This window comes from Micromys minutus, assembly GCF_963924665.1.
Source record: "Micromys minutus genome assembly, chromosome: 30".
Lineage (NCBI taxonomy): Eukaryota > Metazoa > Chordata > Mammalia > Rodentia > Muridae > Micromys > Micromys minutus.
Window position 1 is genome coordinate 23,356,823 of NC_137965.1, and position 26,855 is coordinate 23,383,677.

Genomic DNA, 26,855 nt, shown 5'->3' on the forward strand with positions numbered 1-26,855 from the left:
GGATCGGGGTGACCAAACCAAGAAAGTGGGGACGCCCGTAAGAGAATAGTATTTTAGGTGGACTACACAATAAACAGGTGTTTGGGGGATTTGTTTCACATTAGAGATAAAACTGGCAAATGTATATATAGTACCTGGAGATTGAGCACTGAGAAATGTGCGCCGGCTTCCTCTTCAGACATGGGCTACATTCAGCTAAGGTTCCACCCTGGTGCTTGGCCTTTTCCCGAGCCCCGAGAGGGTCAGGCCTCTGTGTGCTGTTTTAGTTACAAATCCCTACAATTACAGTAGGGAAGCAGGCAGACCAATCACAGCGTGCCTTCCACTACTGAGCATTTTGTCACTGCACGAAATGCCTTCAATAATTTCATTGATCAAACTGTACAGCTTTGTTTCAAAGACAGTGAGAATGCTGGACTCCGCTGGGGACCTCTAATTTCAACTTAGATAATGTCATCCAGAGGGGTGACAACAGAAGCTCACGTAATGAAATATAAGGGGGAATTTCATGCAAGGGGAAGCCATGGCTGACAGTGCATGTGACCAACCCAGATTTCACAATGACTGCCCAGTCAGCCTGACACATTGCAACAGGAGGAGTCTGCCAAGAGTCCTACTGTGTACAGCATCAGCATTGCACAAAGCAAATGCAGGGCTGGGATATACAGAGAGAAGAGACTTTCAAAACCAAAGGCAGCCAGGGAGCCAGATTCATGCCCCTAACTTGAGCCATAGTTCCCTACATACAAGAAGATCCCAAAGTCACCAGGGTAGATGTCAGTGAAGTGGGGTGATGACGGGGACCTGAGCAGGGAATGCCCCACCAGGGACACTCCCTTCTAAACGTTGTCCCTTACACTCGGGAAAGGTAAGGTGAGCCCAGGAGAGAAAGGGGCGAGGTCAGCATTGAAAACAGAAAGGCTCAAGCCAAGGCAAGGTGCAATACTTTTGTTCTGTTAGAGCTCACACCATAATTCAGACCTAAGAGAACAGAAACACAGCACGCCAGACGTAAGGCCCAGTCTCTGAGGCATTACGCAGCAGTAGGCAGGCTGTGCTAATGTATCTAGCACATACCTGAACACACTTGAGAAAGCAGAGCCCACTGGGTGTGTATCAAGTAAAAATGCTAACACATGCTCAAGAGAGGGGAGCCACACTCAACAGGTCACATCAAACTGCCTATTGTTTGTAGCTGTGGGGGTGGGTCACTTGGAATACCTCAGGGACAGTCTGACTAGCACACTCTTCAGGCTGGAGGGAGCTGGGGACAGGATTCAACTGCTTTCTTCCTAACTAGGTGGAAGGCTGACCACCAGCCGAGCATGCTTTTCACTGACCCCACAGCCTCTCAGGCCCTCTAATGAGCTGACATCTACTTGATGTTTACAAACTTTGGGACTGTATTTTGCTGCCCAGGACCAATACGTGGTGTGTTGGCATGCACTTACATATCCAAGAACATTTTCTCAAAAAGAAGAAGACGATGATGATGATAACCACAGTGTGTGGAAAGAAATTAAATAATCACCATTGCTATAAAATTTGTGTATCTCAAATGATTGTAAATATAATTTTGATAAGATGAGCATTTTGTTTCTATTCACTATTAGTCACTAAGTTTGCATCAGCCATTCATGAGAAATTCCTGGAAACCTTTGGGGAGGGAAAAAAAAAAAAATTCCTGAGACAAGAGGTGGGAAAAGCTAAGAGGTGGGATTCACATGCCTGTCTACTAAATATACTCCACTTGCCAAGACACACACACACAAACACACACACACACACACACACACACAAAACCACTCCTGACTGCTTGAATTATTCTGAAACCAAATTGTTAACTAAACATAGCTGTATTCTGGCCTTGTTTATTTTGGGTAGATTATAACTTCTAACTGAATCTTGGCATGTGGAGGGAACAATGTTGCAAATATCTTCCCAGGTATAGTTTTTTTTCCAAACTTCTCACATGAAACTATTTCACAAGAGACTGACCAGCCAATAAATCCTTAGCAGGTTCCTCTGCAAAACTGCCCCAGGCAGGGCCACGCCATACAAGGTTCTTGCTTAGGTCAAATTAAAAGAGATTTCAGTAAAATCCCTATTTCTACAACAACCACGAAATGCTGAAGGGGTCACAGGCTTCCCAACGCCAGGGTCCTTTTATAGGCTTGGGGACAGAACTCACACGCACATGCCTTCTGAATGCCTGAATTAAACAATTGTCTTACAGGCTACCCCTTCCTGCAATTCAGATTCCAAGATGATAGACGATCGACTTGTGTGGATCGAGTGGCTTTTTGCTGAAGCCCGTGTCACGTGTTTGTGTGAGAAAAGTGGACCAGCTTCAGTGAGCACTCATTGGAAAATACACTCTGGGGAGAACACACACGCTCATTTTCCCTACAGGGAAAACAACTTCCTTTGAATATGAGGGCGGCTGTGATTTTCTTTATAAACATGTTTCTTCCTTTTCTCTCCTTTCACCTCGTGTGTGTGTGTGTGTGTGTGTGTGTGTGTGTGTGTGCGCGCGCGCTATACATATATCTGTGCACTTGTCCCCACACCATGCATACAGTGTGTGCACATGTGTGCACAGCCCTGGTGTTGTGGTAGCTTCTTTTGGTGACATCCCCTTATAACAGTAAATGGAGTAGCACACAGCGGGAAGGAGGAGAAACATTTTAGAAGCCCACGGAGAAATCACACGTACAGTGTTAAAGTGGAGACGTTGTTTGTGTTCAGCCCACTCTGTTCCAACTCTAAGTCAATGTGTGGAAGGAAACTGAATAGATTTTGCAAATGCCAAGCTCCTGTGTGAATGGTATCGGGTGTATCAAAATCTATTCCAAAGATTCGTTTTAAAGCAACTTTCCAAGCTTCCACCAGAGTGCTGGGCGCATGTTTCTGGTCATTCTCTTCCTTCCTAAGGCGTGCTGAGTGAGAACAACCAAGCTTGGATTCTCTGGTCTCCATACCACTATCCTGAAAAGCCCCGTGGCATGGACCTGTGGCTTCCTTAGGACTCCACAGGGAGGACCCAGGAGGTTCTGGCTTCTCTAGAAAGTAACACAGGAGAACTATCCACACGCAGCGTTTGGCATCCGTTGTGGATGTCTGAATGGTGAGGAGATGCCATCAGGATCAATGTGGTCCTGCACCTCCTCCTGTCTGGCCTGACTGCACAGAGAAGAGCGGGATCAGAACCCAGGGAGACAGACGCCACGCTGTTGGCGCCTCTGAGGAGGGTACAGCATGGAATGAGGTGTCTTCTAGAATAATCTTTTGTTTGGGACATTACTAAAATTCTGCAGTAACACACAGTAAGAATATAAAGAAATTGTTAAAATTCACATTTTTTTTTTTTTTACTCACAAGATTTGCTTGCTGGAGGATATTTATATGCCTTACTTTTATTTTATTTTTCCTTTTGTGTGTGTGTAAAGGGTTTGGCGAAGTTGCCAATGGCTACAGTGAGGGGAGGGGGATCTTTTAATTCTTCGACATGGTTTGAAGTGAGAGATGCAGTTCTCCGATGCCTGGGATGCACCCTGTGTCCCCTTAATGAGGGCAGAGGTATGCTTCCTTCTGAGTGGAGCTGACTCACCTACGTGCCCCCAGATAAACTGAAAGAACACACCTTTAATGCACCTGTAATCAACAGCTTGAATTTCTCTATCACCTGTGGACTGTAACCTTCATTACATGTATCCCAGGCTACAAACTCAAGTTACCTACAAGAAGGTCACATGTAAACTTCACAACAGGGGCGTGTGTCCCATTTCTAACCAACGCCACCAAAGCAGCAGCATTGCTGTTAGGGATGAAGCACAGGACCAGGGTACTGGCCACACCCTCCTGGAAGGATGCAGGCAAGAACCCCTCCTGTAGTCTTTGTGCCCTCCAGCCAGTGCAGGGCTGGCCTGGGAGCAAATAGCATTCGGAGGTCAGGTGGAGCCACGGAATAGCCGACGTCTGAACACGGTGGAGCACGGTTGCTCACTGTCTGAGGTGTGTGTGGCAAGCAGGGAGTTATCTGCTTCACATGGATATGCGACGGTACCTTCTGAGAGAGGGTTTTTTTGTTTTGTTTTGTTTTTTTTAACCCCCTTGAAAATAAAAAGAACGAAGTCACAGAAGCAGGTTGAGTCAGTTGCTGGGCAGACATCCCTTTGGGGGTCAGTCATCAACCTTCATGGTCAGCTTCTCAGACGTGCTTTTGGCAGCCGTTGGGGCTGAGATCCACATTGCCGTCTCTTCCCCTCGAATTACCTTCTCCCACTGATTGAGGTTATCCCTAGGAACAAAGGACGTAGTTATAGATGGCATGGAAACAGAGTTCCTGGATTGGCTTTCAAAGGTGACATCTGAAGTCTGGGGGCATCTGAGCACAGCCTCATTGAAAATCATTCCGATGCCGACAGTGGCTGGTAATAGGTGTCTGGGCAGGCTTTATGCCATGTCGCCTCAGCTGTGAGCCTCAGAGGCAAGAGGCCTGGGCACCTTGTGCTACCTGCTCTAGGCTGCAAATTTACATAGGGCTCCTGGCTGGGGCTGATCCTGGAAAGGAGAAACCAAGGATGTCAAGTGGGAGCCAGGAATGCTACTACCAAAGTGGCAGAGAGTTAGGGAGGCCAGTTAAGCTTACTTCAGGATCCTCTATCTTGACAGCCTCTCCGGTATAAAACTACTCAAATGCCCTGATTTGGGGCTCCGAAACACCCTACTGCAGACACGCCACCACTGTTCTGGTGACCTCCACTAGGAGCCTCCTTCTCCTGCTGCCTTCCAGTCTCTTCTCTCCTTGTCCTGATATGGACCGTCACAGGCACACGGCCTCACGAGTGAGTGGGTGTGTACGTGGCCGGGTTCTTCAAAGCATCCCAGCCTGACTTGGCTTTCCTTTTACACAACGTCAGTGTCAGAAGAGAGCTTTGACACTAGCAAGCACAAAATTTATACACTAAACTTCTAAACATCCCTCTCCCCCTTTTTTTAAACAAGCATGCTAAGACATCTTTGGGAGGTGGAGGAAAAAAAAGGATTCCTAAAATATGATATAAATAGACTAGAGCTCTTAAAGTCCCACTTCACCAGATCTTAGAGATTTTTCTGGAACGTTGGGAAAAGACATATACTAACATTAGTAATTTTCTTAATGTTCATGTGTACACTATTTACATACTAAAATGGTCTCAAAGCAATGATATGAGTCAGCCAAGCACAGAGAAAATGGGGATTCATCAACGTTTGCCCAAAGCCACCTACCATACTCACCAGGCTACAGCCAGTCCTGTGCTTGAAGGCCCAGTGGCTACTTACCCTGACAGCTTCTAGATATTTATTATAAACCATGGCATTAAAACAGGGAAGGGTATTTTCAACTTAGGATTGTTAACATACAGGTTCAGAGACAGATGGTTTGATAGTCCCACTACCCTTTTATACAAGCACTTCCTGTAAGTTGATCCCACCAGGAGTGAGTCACAGCCCACACCCACAGTGTGGGGACATCTATGGGTCTAATTCTAGTGACCCCCTTATGATTTGGGCCACTGAGGCTCAACAAGATGAGCCATATGTAGCAGTTTCCAAGAGTGAATGGAAGAAAGGCCATCTCTCAGACAAAAAAAAACAGCTGATCTAAAATGGCCTCCCTTGGTTTTGTTTCGTGTTTGAAAAAGCAATCTATAAGCTAGACGGTGGTCCCAGCACTCGGGAGGCAAAAGCGGGCGTGTCTCTGAGTTCGAGTGAGTTCCAGGATGGTCAGCGCTACACAGAGAAGCCCTGTCTTGGAAAAAATGAAGCCGAGGCTGCAGCACACCTCGTTTGGGTTTTATTTAACACCTTCTGGCTAAATGTCTGCCCTCTCCTTCCCCTTGTTCATTCCAGCAAGACTGGGCGTGGAGGGCAGGGCCCGGGCACCATTCCCCTGCCTTCCCTGGAGGAACTTCTCTTACAAAGGAGATTAGAATCTTTTAAAATATCCTTGACTGAGTTGGGCTCTCAGAAAAGAGGAACGGGAAGCTCTGCAGCCAGAGCAGGTGACAGGTGAAAGGATGAAGCCTGCCCAGGAGGAAGAGTGCCTGGGGTGGGGGGAGGGTTTACAGTGAGTGTCAGAGCGTATAGGGTGCTGCCTGGCAGAGACCTAGGAGTCAAGGTCTAGCCAGAACAGATGACAGACTTGACACTCACAGACTGAGAAGAGGTGCGCTGCTCTCGTGGAAACTCCTCGTGCCTGACACACAGCACGGATGAGGACCTCTGCACACAACCATCTGTCCCTTGACCTATCCTGGTCCATGGCATGGGCTGCCAGCACCATATATCATGTCTGAGCCACACAGTAAGCTACCTTAGCATCGGCTAGTGTCTGAGATTCGACTCTGATAAGAAGAAAGCAAAGTGGGTGGGGCAGGTGGGGACTCTGGGAGAGGATCATCCAAGACTCCTGAACAGGGCGAATGGATGTCGGCGCAGAAACATGGACTTTAAATAAGAAGTTCAGCTGTAAACTGTGACTACGGCATACCCATGGGCTGGTGGAGTGAAAACCCCCAAGAAGGGTGCAGGACGGCTTTGAAGCCGCTTGGAACGCTGTGCCTACCTGCAGGCCTTCAGCAGAGGCTCTGTGGGTGGGAGGATCTGTGTCAGGGTGGTATAGCAGGGGATGGCCACAGCATTGTAGAATCCAAGCTGTCACAGAGAGAAATGAAACAACGTCACTGCTAGAAAGTTGACGTGCCCCACTTTTCTGTCCTCTGCCCCTAAGTATGAAGTCGGCTGTTCCTGCTGTGTGTTGTATGTGTACTGTGTCTTCTGCATGGTGCCACGTGCTCTGCTGAGTACTGAGGCCTGTGTGCTCTGTGTGTGTGACCTGTGCACTGTCTGTGTGCTTTTCCTGCTGTGTGTGTTCCGTGCATGTGTGGGCTATGTACATTTCCTTCTGTGTACTGTGTGCTATGTGTACTGTGTGCACTGTGTGTGTGCTCTGTGCCCTGTGAGTGTGCTGTGCGCTTTTCCTGCTGTGCACTGTGTAACATACACAATTCCTTCACACACGCCTACAGCTGACACCCATGGAGTTCAGAGCTTAAGTGAGTTGAACAAGAGTCCACTTTCACCTGGCTCAGGCTGGAACCCAAGGCCTGTTTTCGAAGCTGCATTAAGTTAACGTTGCTCTGTGGACACCTCAAAGTCAGTTTCAGAGACTGTCACCTGCACAACTCTCTTCCAGCTTAGCATTCAAGGGGTGACTAATATATTCCTGGTCTTCTTCTGGGACCTCTAGCCTTGTGCCATTTCCTCCCCCTCCCCCCAGACTTGTGCCCTTACACAGACCTCATGGTGTTCACTGAAGATCTCCGAGCTCAGCTCTCTCTCGAGCTATGAGACTCCACAGTCCTAACAGCTGATGTTACCCCTCCTGTTCTAGTGAAGGGCAGATGTGGACTGGTGTGGGGCCCAGCAGAGCACGGGTAACTGTCGTCCCTGTGAGCCCCTCTCCATGACTGGCCAATAGATGGCAAAGCGGCAGCCATCTGCTCCCTAGGTTAGCTCAGCAGCTTCCTTAGAAACTGAACTTCGAGACACATGGGAGAGGAGAAGCAGCAGGAATTCTTCATGGCTCCCGTTTGTTTCTCCTGCTGGAGCTACTATCACAATCTTCACGCTAGAGCAATGCTTGAGGGTTTCCACTTTGAACTGCTTTGAAGCTACGTTTGAGACAACGGTGTCTCATCTGAAGTCCAGGTGGACCTGCCCTCGTGAGACTCCCTCCACTGCTCCTGGGGGCCAGGGTTACAGGGATGAGCCAGCACAGTGGGCTCGTTTTTAATTCACAGCTTACATAGGCATTCTCTTATTCTAAACCTTAGTAAGGAATCTGAGCATTCCAAGAAAAAAAATTGCTTATTGGGGAGCAGAGAACTTCACTGTTGTGACAAAATTACTTCACGATATGCAAGTTTAGAATTTAGATGAATTGGTAAAAATATTTTGTACATTTCTAGGAGGCATTAAAAAACCCCACAGGCTACCAAAAGAAGTTACTTCTTTTGGCAAAACTCAATCTATTTTAAAACAAACTGCTATTCTGAATGTAAGTACTAAAGCAGGATCCTTACCGGTACAGAAGATGTTGTAACTGCTTGGAAAGATGTTGTCAGATCCTCCACGGGGCAAGACGTATTTCAAATAATTTAATAACCCAATGTAAGGCAGCACAACAAAAGGGGCAGCTAAGGGGGAGAGGCAGGTGGCTACACCCCAGAGTAGGCAGGGCTTCAACAGGTTCATACGAATGCAGGGACCAGACAGAAGACACTTAACAGTTTTGTGTTCCAGAAAGTTCTATGGAGGGTTACAAAATACTACGTTCCACAGATAGATGGGAGACAGACAGACAGACAGCCATGTAGACGGCTCTCGTTCTTCATACCTGTCCTTGAGGGACTTCATCTCGCTTGTCTCTGTCCATCATAGGAATGGGCTGTATGCCCAGCTTCTTCATCTCATCACCCTAGAAGGGATGGGAGGGAGTTATCTGTAGTTTTCAAATAGACACAAGACACTGTGGTACTCATGAGATTCTTCTTCAAAATAATCATTGTGTGTCCCAGGAGACATGTCAAAGCAATGGCAATCTCTGTGTCACTGTCTGGTGGGGTGACTAAGGCCCAAAGGCTGTCCTTGCTTCTTTTTCAAACGGTTCTGCCTTTGTGTGAAATTAGTAAAACTGGGCCTGAACAGTATTGGCCAAAGAATGATGAGCAGTTTTCCAAAACTGTCAATGGGGATCCAGGACAATGGGCATCTCAGTACAGCATTCCTGCCATGGTGGATGCTCTAGGGGAATTCCCCCGCCAGGCTTTGGGATGAAGATTTACATCATCCTCCAGAGATGCCATAGGATGGACTCTTACAAAGGCACTTGCTTTTGTTTGGTTAAAGTCTTCTTAATGGTACACAATTAGTCATTTAATTGATCTTTTTTTCTCAGAAACCACAGCCCCAGGCCAAAACCAGCTAAGATTTCTTAGAGTTGAAAATGAGTCACTACACTTAAAACTCTGCCTTAGGGAACCCAGGTTCTCAAAGCTCCTTTCCTCAGCTCTGTGCTCTAAACACAGTAACTGGCAGGGTTCTCATTGTTTTCCTCTCTATCCAAATGAGTGAAGCCTACCAAAAAACCCTGCTCACAATGATGTCATATGTCCCATGATGGGACAAGCTTCTAGGTGAGTGACTTCAGCATATGCTTAGGGCAAGATCAATGCTGAAAAGGAAACCCAGTGATGTGGGACTAGAAAGGGACAGATAGGCACCCAATGACTAGCTTTAGGGACAGTAGGGGACAGTGGCTGACTACAGCAGCAGGGTGAGGACAAGAGTTCCATGCTTGTGGTGGAGAACTGGACGTGGAGCGCTGACCATAGGACTGCAGTGCTCTGGGGCCACATGACCCAAGCCTGTGAGCTTCATTTCTTGTATTTACCTCTAAAAGGCAGAGATGAGGAATTTAGGGGTAGGGCAGGTCAAGTGGGAAGCAGTGGCATGGTGGGGAGGAAAGAAGGCACTGAACTTCAGGGGTCAAATCAAAGCTCTGCCCAGGGAGGACAAGGTCTGGGAGACAGCCTCCCATGCTTGGAGCTTTATCCACTGTGGAGTCTTCAGGGAGGGAACCGAGCCTATGTGCCTGACACATCCTGGTTCACAGCTTAGAATTGAAACGTAGTAGGTCAAGTGTGATCTGCATAGTATAAAACCGTGTGAAACAATGGTCCAGTTCCCCTCCCCCTCCAGTAGTGTTCACTGAACGAGTCGTAGCTCACACATACAACCAGATGGACTGTGAAGGACTCATGCACTTGACAGGAGTGTATATCACTTTCACTAACTGAGCAAGACAAGTTCTGTTACACAGTAAAACCGTGTGTGTGTGTGTGTGTGTGTGTGTGTGTGTGTGTGTGTGTGTGCGCGTGCGCGCGTGCATGCTCTAGAGCAGTGGTCCTCAGCCTTCCTAACACTGTGACCCTTTAATACAGATCCTCATGCTGTGGTGACCCTAGACCATACAATTATTTTCATTGCTACTTCATATCCATAATTTTGCTGCTGTTATGAGTCATGATGTAAATATCTGTGTGTCCTGATGGTCTTCAGTGGCCCTGGTGAAAGGGTTGTTTAACCCCCAAAGGGGTCTGTGACCCACAGGTTGAGACCTGCTGCTCTGAGAATGGAACCCTTAAAGAAGACAGAAGCTGGGCTGGCCCATGAACACAGGGACACTGTCATCGGCCAGCGGCAAAGGAGGAGGACTCGTTTTATTTTCTCACTGATGGCAGATGCAGCCCGGGGCTTCAGAGCCTACTGTGTCCTGTGCACATCTGATGGGATGTCCAGGGACAGCTATCCCATGGGCAAAGGTCAGCTATCACATGGAGAGTCCCTGCAGCAAAGCTGAGTGAGCATGGTGCTAAACGCTTTCAGTGGGGATCCGAGAACATTCCCTCAGTCAGGTAGGTTTAACAGCTTTCACGCCACAGTGGCACAATAGCTGAACATGTTACAATGTGTGACTAGCCACTGTTTTCTTCCAAAGTGACCCTTAGCATGACCAGTCAAGGTATCAGGCTGATTGGCCACGCACTTCATGTCTACTGAGATATTTCAGCCACGTCTTGGTGACGTCTAAGTTAACAGAAGAATCTTGGACATACCTCAGCCCAGAACTCTGCATATATATCATTTGCCGTCAATTTGGTAACTGGCCATAGTTTAGTCACAGAGCAAAGATCGCAGGCAGTCATCATCAAGCCGATGACACGATCTCTAGAAGACAATTCGAAACTGGTGAATGTGAGATCTGCACTTTCCCTGGGAGCCCACGGGGTGGGGGTAGGGCACAGGCATCCCCGGGAGTACAGTTTGCCTTACTTCTACAACAGGGAAAGCATCAAGTAGCAGAACCATGTAAGCTTAGCAGGCAGGACAGCAACATGGAATTAAAACAACGTGACATTGGGACCTTCTGTCACAAGCCTTACAGGAGTGTGCTCTGTGCTGCAGGTCTTGGTATCCCTTTTTGAGCAAACACAGCAGGTGGCATCCTGTTACCTTCCAAATTGCCTGGCACGCCTGAGAGCTGTGAGCCAAGCATTCATTTTACAGACCTCTGTAAGTTTAGCATCTCCTAAAGAGAAAACCCTGCCTAGTACTTAGTACTTTCACCCCATATCCGAAAAGCCCGAAATGGAAAAAATAAAATAAAAGCTTAATTTCTCCAAGGGAGAAGTGGCATGACCAGATCAAGGGGACTTGGGTGTGTAATGATGAGCTTGCTCAAATTCAGAGTGAGACAAGCCACATTCCTTCAAGGCTACGCTGTTCCAGCAAGAATATGTTCAAAAGCAGACCCTGCCAAAGAAAGGAGTTTTCCCGTTTATCTCCTAGGCATCTACAGCATCTACAGCTAAATAGTTTCTCTTAAAGAAAGAATAATAGCTTAAAAATTCAAGAAAACATGTTGCCTTAAAAATTCAAAGAAGCATATTGACTTTACTGGATTTTCCCGAGTGATCATGGACCTCGTGAAATGAAGTAATGAATTTTAATAGCCTGATTTCACCTAGAGGGAAAAAAAAGATCAGGTATCCTCAGAGATCCAGAACTGTGTTGTCACTCCACCTTGATGGGCATGGGGGCCACCAGTGGATTTCTCTATTACAGCCGCGGCCTGGGTCAATGGAGACGGTCTGCCAGGGTCATCTGTCAAGGTCGCACAGGGACCCTTCCTCCTTCTCAGGACAGGCTCTGGGTTGGCACATCCCAAAGTACCATTTGCCATCACCACGTTTCCTTTCCTTCACTCACTAACATCCACAATCTGACTTTTGGACAGGGAACATCCCAAAGGCTCTTTACATCTGCTACAGGTCCGGGCAAATACCTGAGGAGCGTTCGCCAGTATGTGGCTGCCTGTCATCCCAAGCAGATGGCATCCCAAGACCCAGAAAGTTTAAAGTGACCAGGGAAACGTACAATTCTCTGGATCAATTAGTTTTTAGCTCGAAAAGGAAATCATGTTTTAATCTGGCCTTCTAAAGAAATAGGTAGTTCATTTCCTTCCTCCATTGGTAAACTCATCAAACAGAAATAGAACATGAAAACTTAGCATTATATTTACAAGTAATTATTTCATGTAATTGAAGTATGTCAATCTCATTCAATGTATTATCAGCAAAATCCCTAACATTTTCATTTAAATAGTATGATATGGTTTAATTAGAAAAAAAAACTCATTTCAGATCTATAAAAGCATTGTTAATAGCACTAGGTTTTGTAAAATATGCAAACTTTTTCCACTGGAAATGACTTCACACATCTCACTGCAGACATGAGGCTCAGACATACCAGGGAATATTACTTTTCAGAATTCACTGTCAAAATTATTTAGACAACACACAATAAAGTTGTTATTTTATTGCTCATGAGAAAGTCAACAGCCTGGAAACTTGGCATGAATCCTTATTAAGTAAAATGGCTGTTTTCATTGTCAATTATAAATCTGTTAGATGGTCACCATCACTCAGAAGTGTCAGAATGGGTGTTTTAATCTGTTTGTGAGTGGAATCAGACCTCAGCACTGCATGCATCTAAGGAGCAGCTGTGACTGAGTTGACATCTTATTGAAAGCATTCCCAGTATGACCTCACGATGACCTGAATTTCCCAGCAAACCCCAGAGTGAAGCCGAAGGAAACTCAGAACTCAGAGCGTGTTCAGTCTCCTGGTAACATCAGATGCTTTGGTTCCATTCATTTAATCCAACAATTCCAACTCCTGCATAATAAGTTAAACTCCGCTCTCATAGAAACTTCCGGTAGGGAAAAGCAAACAAGCCAGGTAAACCACAAAGCATAACTCAACCACAGAAAGTCACTCGAAACTTTGGGGAAACGGCACTCTAATAATTTTCTTTCAGGGGAATAACTAAAGGTGGACGGCTCAACTATAATGCCCGTGTGGATATTTCGAACTTGGAAACTCTCCAGCAGATCGCCCATTTGCTTCTGAAGCACTCATGGTGAAAGGGGGTGCTGGCTGTGACGTTCTGTAACGCACTTTGAAGCAGCACAGCGAATCAGAAAAGACAAACACCATGGGCAACATTGTAGCTTGTACTCTAAACAAACAAGAATGCACATCCGATCCAGTCACTTTTCTGTCAGCCTTGAGATTTGCACAGAAAACAAAGTTACTAAGTGACGATTTCCTACAGGATTTCTAAGTAAATAAATATGGAAATGCCAGGTAAAGATCGCCTTACCAAGTGTGTAAGATGAATTGAAGTCTAATGATGAAGACCTAGAGGGCCAGATAGTTATATAAATGCTTAAGGAGACCTTCCCCCAGTTGCAAAGCCCTCAACTCATTCAACTCGGTGGGGAAATTTAATTAGTCATTCTATAGCGATTTAATGCATCAAGAAGAAACAGAAATGTAGTTCTATTAATGTGAGAGTTTGAAGCCAAATATAAAAACTGAACTATAAAATACACAAAAATTTATAAGGTATTTGCATTTGCTGTGAGATTCAATAAGAATAAGTAGGGACGTGGCTTCGTGAAATGAAGTTTCTGTGCTCTCGACAGAGAATCTGGGGCTAGAATTAGTCACTCACTAATTGAGAGTTTGTCTAGCTTATGTAAGGCCCTGGGCTCCATCCTCAGAACACACACACACACACACACACACACACACACACACAAATAGAAAATATGAATTAAAACTGTAAATTACCTAAAGAAATTATTCGTGACCAAGAACAGAGACGTTTAATATCCTTAGCAGAAAGACAGGCCAGAAGATGGACCGTTAAGAACAGAAGTTTTAACAGTAAGTATTGTGGACAGTCAACGAAGCAGTCAGCGAGTGTGAGATTCTTCTGTCCAGCAGACAAAAGTGTACAGAGCAGTCTCACCCTCGTGTTATGGGACAGGTCAATTCCTAGGGTATTTGTTGAAACTTAATGGATGTGTATTTCTAGCAATATATGCCATATAAATGTAAATTTTTTATTTCATATGCATGAGTATTTTGTCTGCATGTATGTCTGTGCACCATGTGCATTTCTGATACCCACAGAGGCCAGAAAAAGATGTCAGAACCCCCGGTGCCAGCTGCCATATAGCACTGGAACAAATGTCAGGTCCTCTGCAAAAGCAGCCAGTGCTCTTAGCCACCGAGCCATCTCTCCAGCCCTATGCTATATACTTTTAAGGATCTATAAGGAAGGTTGCATGATCAAAATGTATTGCATCATTGCTAATAATGAAAAAAATCGAGAAACCATTACTATCAATCTGGAGAAGGCTTCCAAGCCTTTACTGTGCTATATTGTACTGTATGAATCATTGTATTGTAGATCTTTTCAAAGAAAGAATGAATTCCTCTGGTATTGGCACATTTTGGGAAAAAGGCACCTGGCTATGTGTACCCTACAGGCACGCCATGCATGCCTCTAGAGAAACAAAGTACATGGATGGTATTGTAGCGAGCAGATGGCATCTGAGTGCAGAGGCGAGAATGTCCCTCTTTCCTCTGCATATTTCTTTACTCGATAGTTTGTTAAGACAAATAGGCATTACCTTTAAAACTTTTAATTAACACAAATTAGTCACAGCTAACTTGCACCACACAGAAACAGAGGTCCATATGCATTAAGCATGAAAAACAGCTTCTTAATTTGATGTCTAAATTTTAGTAATGTAAATTATTGTTGATTATTTGGTAAAAATAACTGGATAATATCCAAATAAAAGTAGAAACATGGGTTTCTGAAGTGAAGAGTACTTCATGAGGGTGGAAAAGCCCTCCTATAGGTGCCATAGAGTGTAAACACACACACTCACACTCATACACACTCACATACACTCACATACACACATACTCATACACACTCACACACTCTCACACACACACTCACATACACAAATACACACACTCACACACTCACATATACACACCCACTCTCTCTCACACACACACTCATTCACACACACTCACACATACACACACTCACTCACACACACTCACACATACACACACTCACTCTCACACACACATACACCTCTGTTCCTGCATAAGGGCTGAATACACACACATACATACACACTCACACACACACTCACATATACACACTCACTCTCTCACACACACTCACTCATACACACACACACACACACACACCTCCGTTCCTGCATAAGGGCTGAAGCAAAAGAGCCACACACACCATGAGCTGAGGCGACTGAAGCACACTGACCCCATCAACTTCAGGGGGCAGAAGAGGAGGAACTAGAGGCTCCAATGGCCCCTTGGGAGCTTTGTCAACACAGACTCATTCTGCCCTGCGTGGGCCTTGCTGTGTGTGAAAGTAAAATGGCCTCTATTGTCCTTCAGGAAGATGCTTATACACTGACTAAGTTTCATGCCTTGCAGACTGTGGACACGCCCTGCTGTGAAGGAAAGCTGCTGCTGAGCCGAGGTACCCACATCTTTCTGAGGATACCATTTACTCCTGAGAGTTCTACGAATTCGCTTTCCACCTGGGCATCTAAGAGACTGTCTCCTAAGAACCCGAAAGCAGAGACTATCCTCGAGAAAGAGATACTAAGGTCAGGTCCGGGTGGATCCCAACTGTGATCTGGAGACTAGGATTGACCCACAAAGTGGCTGTCCGCGCACCTGAGGATAAAGATGGCCTCACCGAGGAGAGGCTGGCCAGAGGACCATTCAAGTGGGGTGGCAGGTGAATGGCTCACAACACAAGGACATGAATCTGAATCCACCACGCACACCATCCATGGAAGAAAAGATGGAACCGGTACCAAACGCGCATGCTGAGGCGCGTCCTTCCGGGTGCTCCACTGCGCATGCACTCACACCGAGTCACAGCTCCTAATTGACGTGTTGGGCCCTTGGCCTTCGCCTAGTCACTCTTACCGATGAGACTGGTTGTGGAGGTTCAGCGACCCTGTCTGGTACATCTCCTCCAACTGCTTCCTGTTCCCGAAGTACAGTGCGAGGTCAGTGGCGATGATGGCTTTGCGGATGATCTCCAGCACCTGCTCATACTCGCTGGAGCTCAGGGTGGAGAAGATATTGTGCCCTTCCAGCTGCAGAGAGACCAGAGGAAAACCACCAATAGCATCCACAGCCAGGTTTCAAGGCATCTCCAGCTATTTGAAAAGGCGTGACCAAAAATGCCAAGTGCCACCTTAATGACAAGCTCAGAGAAAGACAGGGACTATTTTGTTGCAATGAAGGAGCTACCGCTTGCTGCCACAAAACCCACGTGACTTACTTTACCTTATTTTTGTGTGTTTTTATGGTGATGGGCTGATGGTATAAAACTATATAAAGTTACCGGCAGGTTTTTCTCTTTGGCCAGTTAACTGTGGTAAGTTTTGTACACTACCGAAACTCATGCTTAGAAAGGCATCTCCATCCTCAGCCACTTCAGGTCCCACTGTGAATAGTAATCTACCTTCCTGTCGCTCAGGAGAAGCAGGGACATCGGACACAGTACAGCAATATCCAATTGGAAGAGAAAATCTCATGGGGTTAGGAAGAAACCCAAGAGGCATCAAATCAGAGGAACACAGGGATATCACAGGGTATGAGGCTGCACCTCCAAGCTGTGTGGGGGTAGCATGGAATAATATTACCAGCAGGGTATTGTTTGGATTTATGGGTGGTTAGCAGACACTGTGACCGTACCATAGGCAGAAGCCACCCACAAAAGACTTAGGTATCGAATGAAAGCCAGGAGACTAGAAAGGGGCCATTGGTGGGAGGATATAGTTGTGGAAGCTTCAGAGTGGACCACAGGTTAAACAAAGGTGAAGAGGTGGGGTGCTGGGGGCACAAAGGCTTATGCTTGGAGGGGTACAGACGTGTGGTGGATAGCCTGAAGTTAATCATGCTGGCTTGAATGAAAATGGGCTCCTAGAAGTGCCACTACTTACTGGGAGGTGTGACCCTGTTGGAGTAGGTGGCCTAATTAGAAGTGTGTCACTGGGGATGGGCTTTAGGTTTCAGAAGCCAGGCCCAATGTCTGTCTCTCTGTCTGTCTGTTTCTGTGTCTCTGTCTGTCTGTCTCTCTATCTATCTATCTCTCTGTGCAGCTCCGGATGTAGAACGCTCAGCTCCACCAGCACCATGTCTGCCTGCATGTCTGACACCAGTGCTGTCACTGCCTTGTTTCCGTCCATGTTGATAATGGGCTGGACCTCTGAACCTGGAAGCCTGCCTGTAATTAAATGCTCTCCTTTGTAAGACCTGCACTGGTCACGGAGCCTCTTCACAGCAACAGAACAATGACTAAGACATGTGAAAAAGTCATTTGGAAACCTACTACTCAACAATTAAAAATGTAAGTGGGGGGAGGCAAGGAGAGTGGGGAAGAGGGTCAGGGAGGGGAGGGAAGCCTGGGGTATGGAGGATGGAGGAGGAGAAGCCTTGGATATGGGGGGAGGGGAAGCCTAGGGTGGGGAGGATTGGGGAGGAAGGAGAGGAAGGATAATAGGCATGTTAGCCTAAGCTTTATGGAAACTGAATGGTTAGTAAGTGAACTTCAAAATAAACTTTTAAAAAGAGTTCAAATGGGAAATTCTGCATGGGTGGACAATGCCACTTCCAGAAGCTATGGGCTATTAAGCAAAACCACATCGCCAGATGTGGGACAGCTCCCTACCAATTATTTTGGTCAGGGTGACCTCGGAGGTCTCCAAAACGACCGCCGGTGTCGTTGGTTACCCACATAACTAGCCTGTAAAAACCGGAATGCTGAAGACATTCTGAACTGTCTCCAGGATACAGAGAGAAGTGGGATCCAAAAAACTGCTCAGAGTTGTGGCTGTAAACCTCAGACGGCACAGTAAACTTCAGCTGCTGCCTAAACTGTGAAGCTCTCCCCCTCTCCCCTCGGAGCAGTACCACCTCACAGGAACCGTCTCTGGCCAGGGGCAAGGAGTGGGCCCCCGGGAGCTGGGGTGGCTGCTGGGATGCTCACCTGCAGGATGGACACAGTCTGGGAGAAGTGGTGTTGCTCCATGGTGGAAGTGGAGTACAGCGCCGCCAGGGGGTGGTCAAACTTCTGCAGGTAGCTGTTACTGAAGCCCCTGTGGTCCAGGTCGTGGCACAGACATGCAATTAGCAGGCCTTTGCGCTTGGAGAGTAAGAAAAGGTAGAGATGTTTACAACCTGGTAAGACCATAGATGTATCCAAACCCTTTGGAATTACAAACTTTTTTTTTTTTTTTTTGTAACATTGTTCTTTGTTTTTCTGCCTGGGGGCTTGACAAGCAAATGAGAATTTTTCTCTTTAACTCTGGGGAGGGGGCGGGAGGTAGTAAATGCACCGAGGAATTGTGGGTAAGCTCTGCTGTGTGCGTCAGGGGCAACTTGGGTTCTCCTAGTTCTAACAAGACCATTGCTATTTGCGGCCAATACACACAAGACACAAGACTTGCGAAAAGAGCATGCTGGATCAGGACAAGAAAAGAAAAAAAAAAAAGCCATGAAGCCCAAGAGAGCCTGCCCTATAATAAAGGGAGCAGTCTGGGCCAGGCCAGCAAGAGCCAGATACCAACGGGACCAGTGAGAAGAAGGATGAAGGCAGCATGGTGTTTGGGAGGGTTGTGGTGGGAAAGCATGCCTGAGCAAGGCCAGCAGCGTGCAGGAGGCCCAGGGCAGAACCCAGGGTCTTCAAGCAGACCTCATATTCCAAGTGACAAGGGGCATCGTGAAGAAAATCCAGGACAGCGGTGTCCGCAGCTAACTGGCTGTTTTAGGAAACTGTCTGGTGACGTGTAAGGAATTCACTGGGGGGGGGGGGGGGCATGAGACACCGCTGAGAAGAAGGTTTGCAAAAGCCAAAAGCAGAGGAAAGGCAATGGAGGGTGGGGGGGGTGAGGGCCGGACAGTAACAGGAATGTAAGAAATGGGTGGAGAGTCTGGATGTGGTTTCCAGGCACACCAGAGGGCTCGCCTGACTGGCTATGGAGAGCGAGGTGAGAAAGGTCAAGCATGGTCCTTTTAAAGGACACCAGTAGCAGCTGTGGAAAATCCTACAGAAGACACCAGAGAGTGGGTGGGTGGTCAGGGTCCAGGGTGAGGGTTACGAAGCTCTTAAGTGGAGGGCAAAGGGGCAAGGTGGAAACTGAGTTGCAAGCTGTTGGGTCTTAAACTAGCCTTGAGTAAAAAGAGAAATGGCAGAGTTCACCAAGGCTCTTTTAGAAGTGGGGAAGGCAAAAGCCTGAGCCGGGACTCCAACTTTAAGGAGACTGAGGAGAGAGAATTAACAGGAAGGTCCCCAGAGCAAGCCGAGGAAAGAGCCGTGAAGCTGCAGAAGGAGGAAGAAAAATGTTACAAGGCTCCCCAAAAAGAATAGAATACACATTCCAATGGAATAGAAAATTATTCGTGTGAACAAAAAGTACATATTTCATTTGAACCTTTTGACAGAAATAGTACACAATGCAGCTACGCTCTGCTACAACTGAAGATTATTTTAGAAAACAAATCAGAAAAAAAAGAGAGAGAGAAAACAAGACTATAGTTTGCTCCTTCACATGCCTGTCTGTGCAACTGTAGTAAATGTGTGTGGGGGGGGTTTCGGGGTATGTGATAAGAGCACATTGAATGGGGGTACACATAATTGTGTGCACATACTGGTTGATGTGTCTATGTGGAGACCTGGGAAGGACACAGGATGCCTTTGCCTTATTATTTTCTGATCTGTTCTTTGAAGCCAGATCTCTCACAGGAGCTAGGCTGGTGGCCAGGAAGCCCTTCTGCCTATGTCTCCCACAGTGCTGGGGTTACACTGTATATGGCCATGCCCAGCTTATGTGGGTGATAGGATCTGGATTCAAGCCCTCAGGCCTAAGATATGTTTCCCCCCGCCCCCACTTCTAGAATCCACCTTCCATGATTTCTGTTCCAACCGTGAACTCTGTCTCTCAGGGCGGCAAGGGGACAGAGAAAATCTGCTTTGAATGTGAGCTTATGCTATAGGTGACCACGTTCATCTTGGTAGTCAGAAGTGTGATGCTCTCAGGGAGAAAGGAGGCCTGGGTTTGTGGTGTCAGTGGCACCAGTGGGCCAGGAGCTCAAAGGGAGGAGCTTAGGTTTGGTTCCCAGTGGACTCAACATCACCAGTACTCAGATACTAGTTCCCTGCACTCAGCACTTGGCTGGGAGCGCTGTTCTGGCTGGCTGAAAAGGCTCCAACCCTTGTGACTCTGGGGATCTGGTGCCTGGGAAGCTAATTGTGTGCCTCAGGGGCCTGTTCCCTTGGTCTGGAGGTGACTAACAGGCACTAATTTCTTAATGATACTGCCACTCAGGGTTCTCAGATCATCCAGATATATCAACATCATTCAGGGCATATGGACAACAAGAAAAATAAACATCCTAGCCAGGCAGTGGTGGCATATGCCTTTAATCCTAGCACTGGGGAGGCAGAGGTGGGTGGAACTCTGAAACCTAGTCTACAAGGTGAGTTTCAAGACTCACGTGCAAAAGCCCTGTCTTGAAAATCCGAAAAGAAAGAAGGAAAAGCAATCGCCCTGTTGAATACACTCAAGACTTGTCAGCTTCAGTGAGGAACTAAGGACAAACAATACTCGCTTACTTCCTTGGGGGTTATTTGGGTACAGGCGAAGTTTCTACATCCACATTCCCAACAAAGTACCTGTGTCTGGGTACTGGTGCTAAGTCCGTGTAATAAATGCACTTTGACAGGGGCATTGCAGCACTGAGGTAGGCTGGTTAGGAAGGTATGCACACCTACCTCGAGGTCTGTGAAGAGGCCATTGTTGTTTTGAAGTATGGCGTACATGCAGTGTGCCACGGTGACTGCATGCTTCCAGTTGTGGTAAGGAACCCGCCGATAGTTCTTCTTCACAGACATGATAAAACGACACAGTTTTTCAAGTTCAAAACTGTGTGGAGAAGAGACTGTATGACAAGGCCAGCAATAGAAGTACGAATTTCAGGAAAGACCCTAGCTGAGATGTTCACTGCCTGTTCCCTCACACACACCTGTAGGCTCCCTCAACACCTGTGGGTACCATCACACACCTGTGGGCTCCCTCACACACCTGTAGACTCCCTCAACACCTGTGGGCACCGTCACACACCTGTGGGCTCCCTCACACACCTGTGGGCACCATCACACACCTGTGGGCTCCCTCACACACCTGTGGGCACCCTCAATAACTATTAACATCCTCACACACCTGTGAGCTCCCTCACATACTTATGGACTCTCCCACACCTTGGTAGGTTCCTCTATACATCTGTAGATTCCCTCATACACCTATGGACTCCCTCACACCACTGTGGGCTCCTTCACACACCTGTAGATTCCATCACACACCTGTGGGTTCCCTCATACACCTGTGGATACCCTCACACACCTGTGGGCTCCCTCACATATCTATGGGTTCCCTCATACACCTGTGGGTACCATACACATCTATGGGTTCCCTCACACACCTGTGGAGGAAACCTGTGGATGCCTCACACACCAGTGAGTTCCCTCCTGGCCAACCATGAACTCTGCAGTCACTCCTACTTCTTGCTCCTTGTATAGCTAGAAAGCAGCAAGAAAAGCTAGCCCAAGTCTGATAGCTCCACTCTTCCAGTCAGCGTGCAGTCCACACCACTTACCCTCCATGAGTTTCTTGTATTTACAAGCATGTCCTATGGTCCAAAGAGCTCAGAAGACTACATATGGCATCCTCCTGGCCAAGGGCATTCTCAACTATGAAATTCTAAGAGGCCTACTCAGATCTACAAATGCTGAGCATATATTCTAACATGTCTCTGCATCTGACTATAGTTCTAGAGGGGATCCGAGGCACTAAATTACCCTCCCTCCTGTTGAATGTCACAACAGCCACACACACACAGTAGTATGAAGGAGGAGGACACAATACTATTGTACATCCTGACACTGGATTGTTTTTTTTTCTTCTTAATTAAGGCACAACCCTCTCTCAAAATATATTTAAGGCAGATTACAAGACTAGGAAGTTTACAAAACTTTGAATATACACAGCTTGTGTTTTCCTCATTAAAATCTTTCCATGTTGGGAGCTGGAGAGATGGCTCAGCAATTAAGAGAACTGGCTACTCTTCCAGAGGTCCTGAGTTCAAATCCCAGCAACCACATGGTGGCTCACAACCATCTATGATGGGATTTGATGCCCTCTTCTGGTGCGTCTGAAGACAGGTACAGTGTACTCATGTAAATAAATAAATCTAAAACAAACAAAACAAAACAAAACAAAAAAACAACCAAACAAAAGCATTCAATATCCTGGAAATACAAAGTCTGGCCTCTTATGCCTTCTGGCCAAACTTTCAACTGTCTACTCAACAACCAGAGCTGCTGGTCCAGCACGTGATACTGATAGAGTAGAGAAAACACAGAGCTTGAGAAGATGGGACAGCCTGAATGACATGTGACACATTAATGAGAAATGCTAGCATTCCAGTTACACTTAGATCACCCACTTCCAGGACAAAACCTAAACACGGGGCACTATGGGTATGGCCAAAGTGGCCAGGAAGGACAACAGTCTCTGGAGCATTTGGAAAAGCAGAATGTTTGTCGAACCAGCTCAGTTGGTTTTTATTTAAATGTTTATCGAAATGTCAAATTTTGCCACAGTTATACAAAGAGCCTCGCTAGGTGAGAGTGGGCAAAAGAGGTTGCCCTCCCCCCATTCAAAAGGAACCCGCAGGTTGCTCATACCAGGATGTCCCACAGGACCGATGGATCATGTAGACAAAGATCCCAGGCCACATGTTCTCGAAAGGACCGATGTCAAAGTGGAATCTGAAATCAGAGGACAGTAGGCAGGTCATTGTGTGCAATTAGGTTGGGCGCAGCAGCCGGCTCTAACCTCTTCTCTACCCCAACAGTGAGAAGACAGAGGTCTGGCCCTACTCCTGTTCTCTCGGCAACACTGAGTGGAAGGGTTCCTGCAGGAATCTACTTAAAAGGCTGCCATGGGTGTTACCAATGTATATGTGACACAGTCCGGGGGACCTTATCAGAAGCAGCCTTGTGGCTAAGCTGAAACAGGAACTCAGTAAGTGTAATACCTAAAGCTATTGTGCTGGAAACTGTGTTCTCATTTAATAAGAAAATTATTAACCGCCAACCAGAACAACTGGTGTGGTAAGGGTGTATTTTCAGTGACAAAGCAAATGCCACCGTAGGAGTAGGGTGGCTGCCGTAAAGTAAGCACACAGTGACCACAAGCCCAGCCTCTCCATACTCAACTGTACTCTCCAAGCACTGGGAATGGGATTAGAGAAATGGAAATTATTACTGATTTTTTAAAATACGGCTTTGAAATTTAGATCTGTATGTGACATTAAATGCCATTTTCCAATATGAGATGGAGTGATAGTAACCGATAGTAATTTAGGTTACTGATTTCAGATTTTGTACAGATTTCGTTGCTGTTATTTAAGACAGGGACTCCCTGTGCACCCTGGCTGGCCTTTAACTCTTCATCCCTACTGCCTCAGCCTCTGGGCGCCGCCATCGCAGAATTGATCCACCACACTGGGTCTCAATGTCAGATTTTGTTACGTGAGGAAATCAGAAGAAGTGACACGTGAAACCACACGCGAGGGTCCACGGTGACCACAGCTCTCACCACAATCCGTTTTGCTTTCGGTCAGAGGGAACAACATGAGAGACTCACAGCTCGATCTCCCGGCAGATGCGTGCTGGCAGGTTGAAGTGCATGAGGCCCTGCCACTCCTCGGAGGTGCAGATGCTGTGGTACGACAGCTTCTCCATGGTAACCCTGTAGATGCACTCTGAGTGGCGGATCCTGTGGTACATCTGCAAGGCACAAGGAATGTGAACGGGGACTGGTTAGGACAATATGGACCATACTCTGGCGTTGGGAGTGCAGACTCAGGATGAGAGCTATGGTTGAGATTTGGAAGATTCGCTGCTGCTCACGGTCTAGACTAACTGAGGCTATACAGACAGACAACCTCCAGGGAGGAGGATATCACTCAAATGACTTACAAGTATCTTCTTACCACACACCACCTCTGAGGAAAAAAAAAAATCACTGTTTTTCTGTAATGCCTTATGGTATCTTTTCACTTCAGTAACACAAGCACTGAAAATAAAGTGTATGGATTATCAGTGAATGAACGACTTAACAATTTTAAGAAAAATAAGATGAACCACACTTCCAGATCTATTAAGACAGACACTTCAATAATTACATGTCACCCAGAATGCCAAACTAACTTCCTTGGGAGGGGTTTGTTTCTTTTCTTGATTTAATTGTGGGTTTTTTGTTTTTTGTTTTTTTGTTTTGTTTTGTTTTGTTTTTTTGTACAGTCTTAAGTGAGTTTGGGGTTTCTCCAGCATGAGATCAAGGAATCCAGAGGTTTAACAGATTTGTATAATTACAATATTGTGTCCACTCCATGGACACATGGATAGATGGCTACACTACTGGACCGCTAAAGGAGGTGCAGCATCTCATCCTGAGAGAGGGGATGGGAGGGGAGCTTCTTGAAAATAAATAGACACATTTTACTGTCTAATGAATTAGTAAGACCATGTGTACTTGTACAGCATATACATGTATACACACACACATGAGAAAGAGAAAGATGAAATTTAAAGAGCAATGGAGAAAAGACCAGTGTTTACATGTGTGAGTTAGTAAGTATATGAGCTTAATCTGAAGATCTATTATAGGGAAAATGAGCCCTTCGTAAGTATTAACATGGATCATTAATAGTTTCTCCAATGGTTCACACATTGCTGCTTTCTAGATACAAGATCCCATGTACATAGATATGCACAAGGTCTATGTGATAGCATGAATGACGACGCGATGCATCAAGAGTTAAAGTGTCCTCATGTCACTGTTTGAAACTATTCGCCACCATTCTTAGCAATCTCAGCTAGACTACAGCTTTGTAAACTGTGGGTTGTGGTCCCACACCGTGTGTGTGTGTGTGTGTGTGTGTGTGTGTGTGTGTGTGTGTGTATGTGTGTGTGTGTGTGTGTGTGTGTGTGTTGTCTGTAGCACACAATAGGCTGCTATAACACACAACAATGAAAAATTCATTATGATTCAGATGCATCACAAATCTGGGGTGTTTGTTAACAAGTCTGCCTGTAAAGCATCTCACACCTTCACTGCAGCCACGGTTCCAAACACACAACGAACATAGAAACACACAAAGAACATAGAAACACAAGGGTTTAACTATAGGGGAAAAGACAGTGTTTGAATCGTCACTCTTCTGTATGTAACTATCACGTGAGCATACTTTGGATTATGTTGTTGTATAAATACTGCCGACCACTTTTATAAAAATAAAGCATTCAATTACTTTTGGCTTATGCTCAGTATAAACTTATCAACAATTTCTGAAATGGTCTGAATGTACTCTTGTCATTCTCTATTGTGTGTTTACATAAAGCAGTGTCTTCCCACCTCAGGCTACCTCTGACAATAGCATCTGTGTGAGGTCATAGGTACCTGACCCTAGCTAGACCTCCTCCTATACCCTTCCCTAGAACCTGGCTGAGCCATCCACACAGTGCCTGTGTTACATCATAGACACATCGTGCCAGGACCCTCTCACCAGGCTCACACTGGCCTCAGCAGCACCTGTCTGACGCCACATACCCACAACTCCAGGTCCTTAGCCACACTGAGGCTCCTGCTATGACCTGAGGGAACCAGGCTATACCAACTGTAAACCAGCTCTGACTGTTCTATGACTGAGCTCTGACTACAACCTAATAGATCCTAAACCAGCTAATATATAGCAATACCAAACTTACACCCAAATATCCATTCAAATGGGCCAGCAATTCATGCCGAAGATGTAACTGACCAACTCTAGAAACACAAAATGCAAAACAGAAAAAAAGCAAGGCACCGCAAACCCATGGGCAGCGGGTGTGGGGACACACGTGAAAGCTGCCTCACTAACAACCTACAAAGAAGCTTGCAAACCCTGAATGCTGCACACTGCCTCTTCCTAGATGCAGAAGGCCACCTGTCATGGGACACTTGCCACCCTGGAGAGGACAGGACTGTGTGATGTGTGAGCCTTATTAGAGATCCTTCCACAGCTGAAGAGCACAGTGTGATGCTCCATCAACATTGTTCATCTGAAAACTCAAGCAGACACTTCTCTTATATCCTCCAGAAGCTCTGTGGCCTCCTCCTGGCTTTCTGCCCTAGAGATGACCCCACAGGGTCTGGCATGAAAGCCAACTGTCCCTGGAATTCTCAATATTCAGTACAATTCAGCATGCCCTGTAGCTCAGCCTGGTTTTATGATGAAGATAGGAGTAAAGGTAGCTACACTCGTTCTAAAGATCATAACAGAGGAGTTATGAGTAATATTGACCCTTTACACATGGCATCACCCATTCGAATGTGACATCATCCACTCCTTGAATGTGACATCATCCACTCCTTGAATGTGACATCATCCAATCCTTGAATGTGACATCATCCAATCCCTGAATGTGACATCATCCAATCCCTGAATGTGACATCATCCAATCCCTGAATGTGACATCATCCAATCCTTGAATGTGACGTCATCCAATCCTTGAATGTGACATCATCCAATCCTTGAATGTGACGTCATCCAGTCCTTGCATATGACATCATCCAGTCCCCAAACTCCTATTTCCATCCATGTCTTTTACAGGATAGTAGCCAACAATCTACTATTGGATGTTTTGTCATCTTTATCATT

The 26,855-nt window shown here is 46.3% G+C and overlaps 1 protein-coding gene across 1 annotated transcript in view; it reads right to left on the minus strand.

Annotated features, from left to right (window-relative positions):
• Positions 1-4,182: 4,182 nt before the first annotated feature.
• PDE10A (phosphodiesterase 10A) overlaps positions 4,183-26,855 on the minus strand; it is a gene marked incomplete at both ends in the record, with an annotated part of 176,567 nt that continues 153,894 nt past the window's right edge. Inside the window, 9 exons of the mRNA XM_080941974.1 lie at positions 4,183-4,300; positions 6,611-6,699; positions 8,444-8,524; positions 10,725-10,836; positions 16,008-16,180; positions 18,079-18,234; positions 20,863-21,013; positions 22,834-22,917; positions 23,798-23,940. Coding sequence (XP_080798100.1) covers positions 4,183-4,300; positions 6,611-6,699; positions 8,444-8,524; positions 10,725-10,836; positions 16,008-16,180; positions 18,079-18,234; positions 20,863-21,013; positions 22,834-22,917; positions 23,798-23,940 — 1,107 coding nt within the window. The remainder of the gene's footprint in view (positions 4,301-6,610; positions 6,700-8,443; positions 8,525-10,724; positions 10,837-16,007; positions 16,181-18,078; positions 18,235-20,862; positions 21,014-22,833; positions 22,918-23,797; positions 23,941-26,855) is intronic.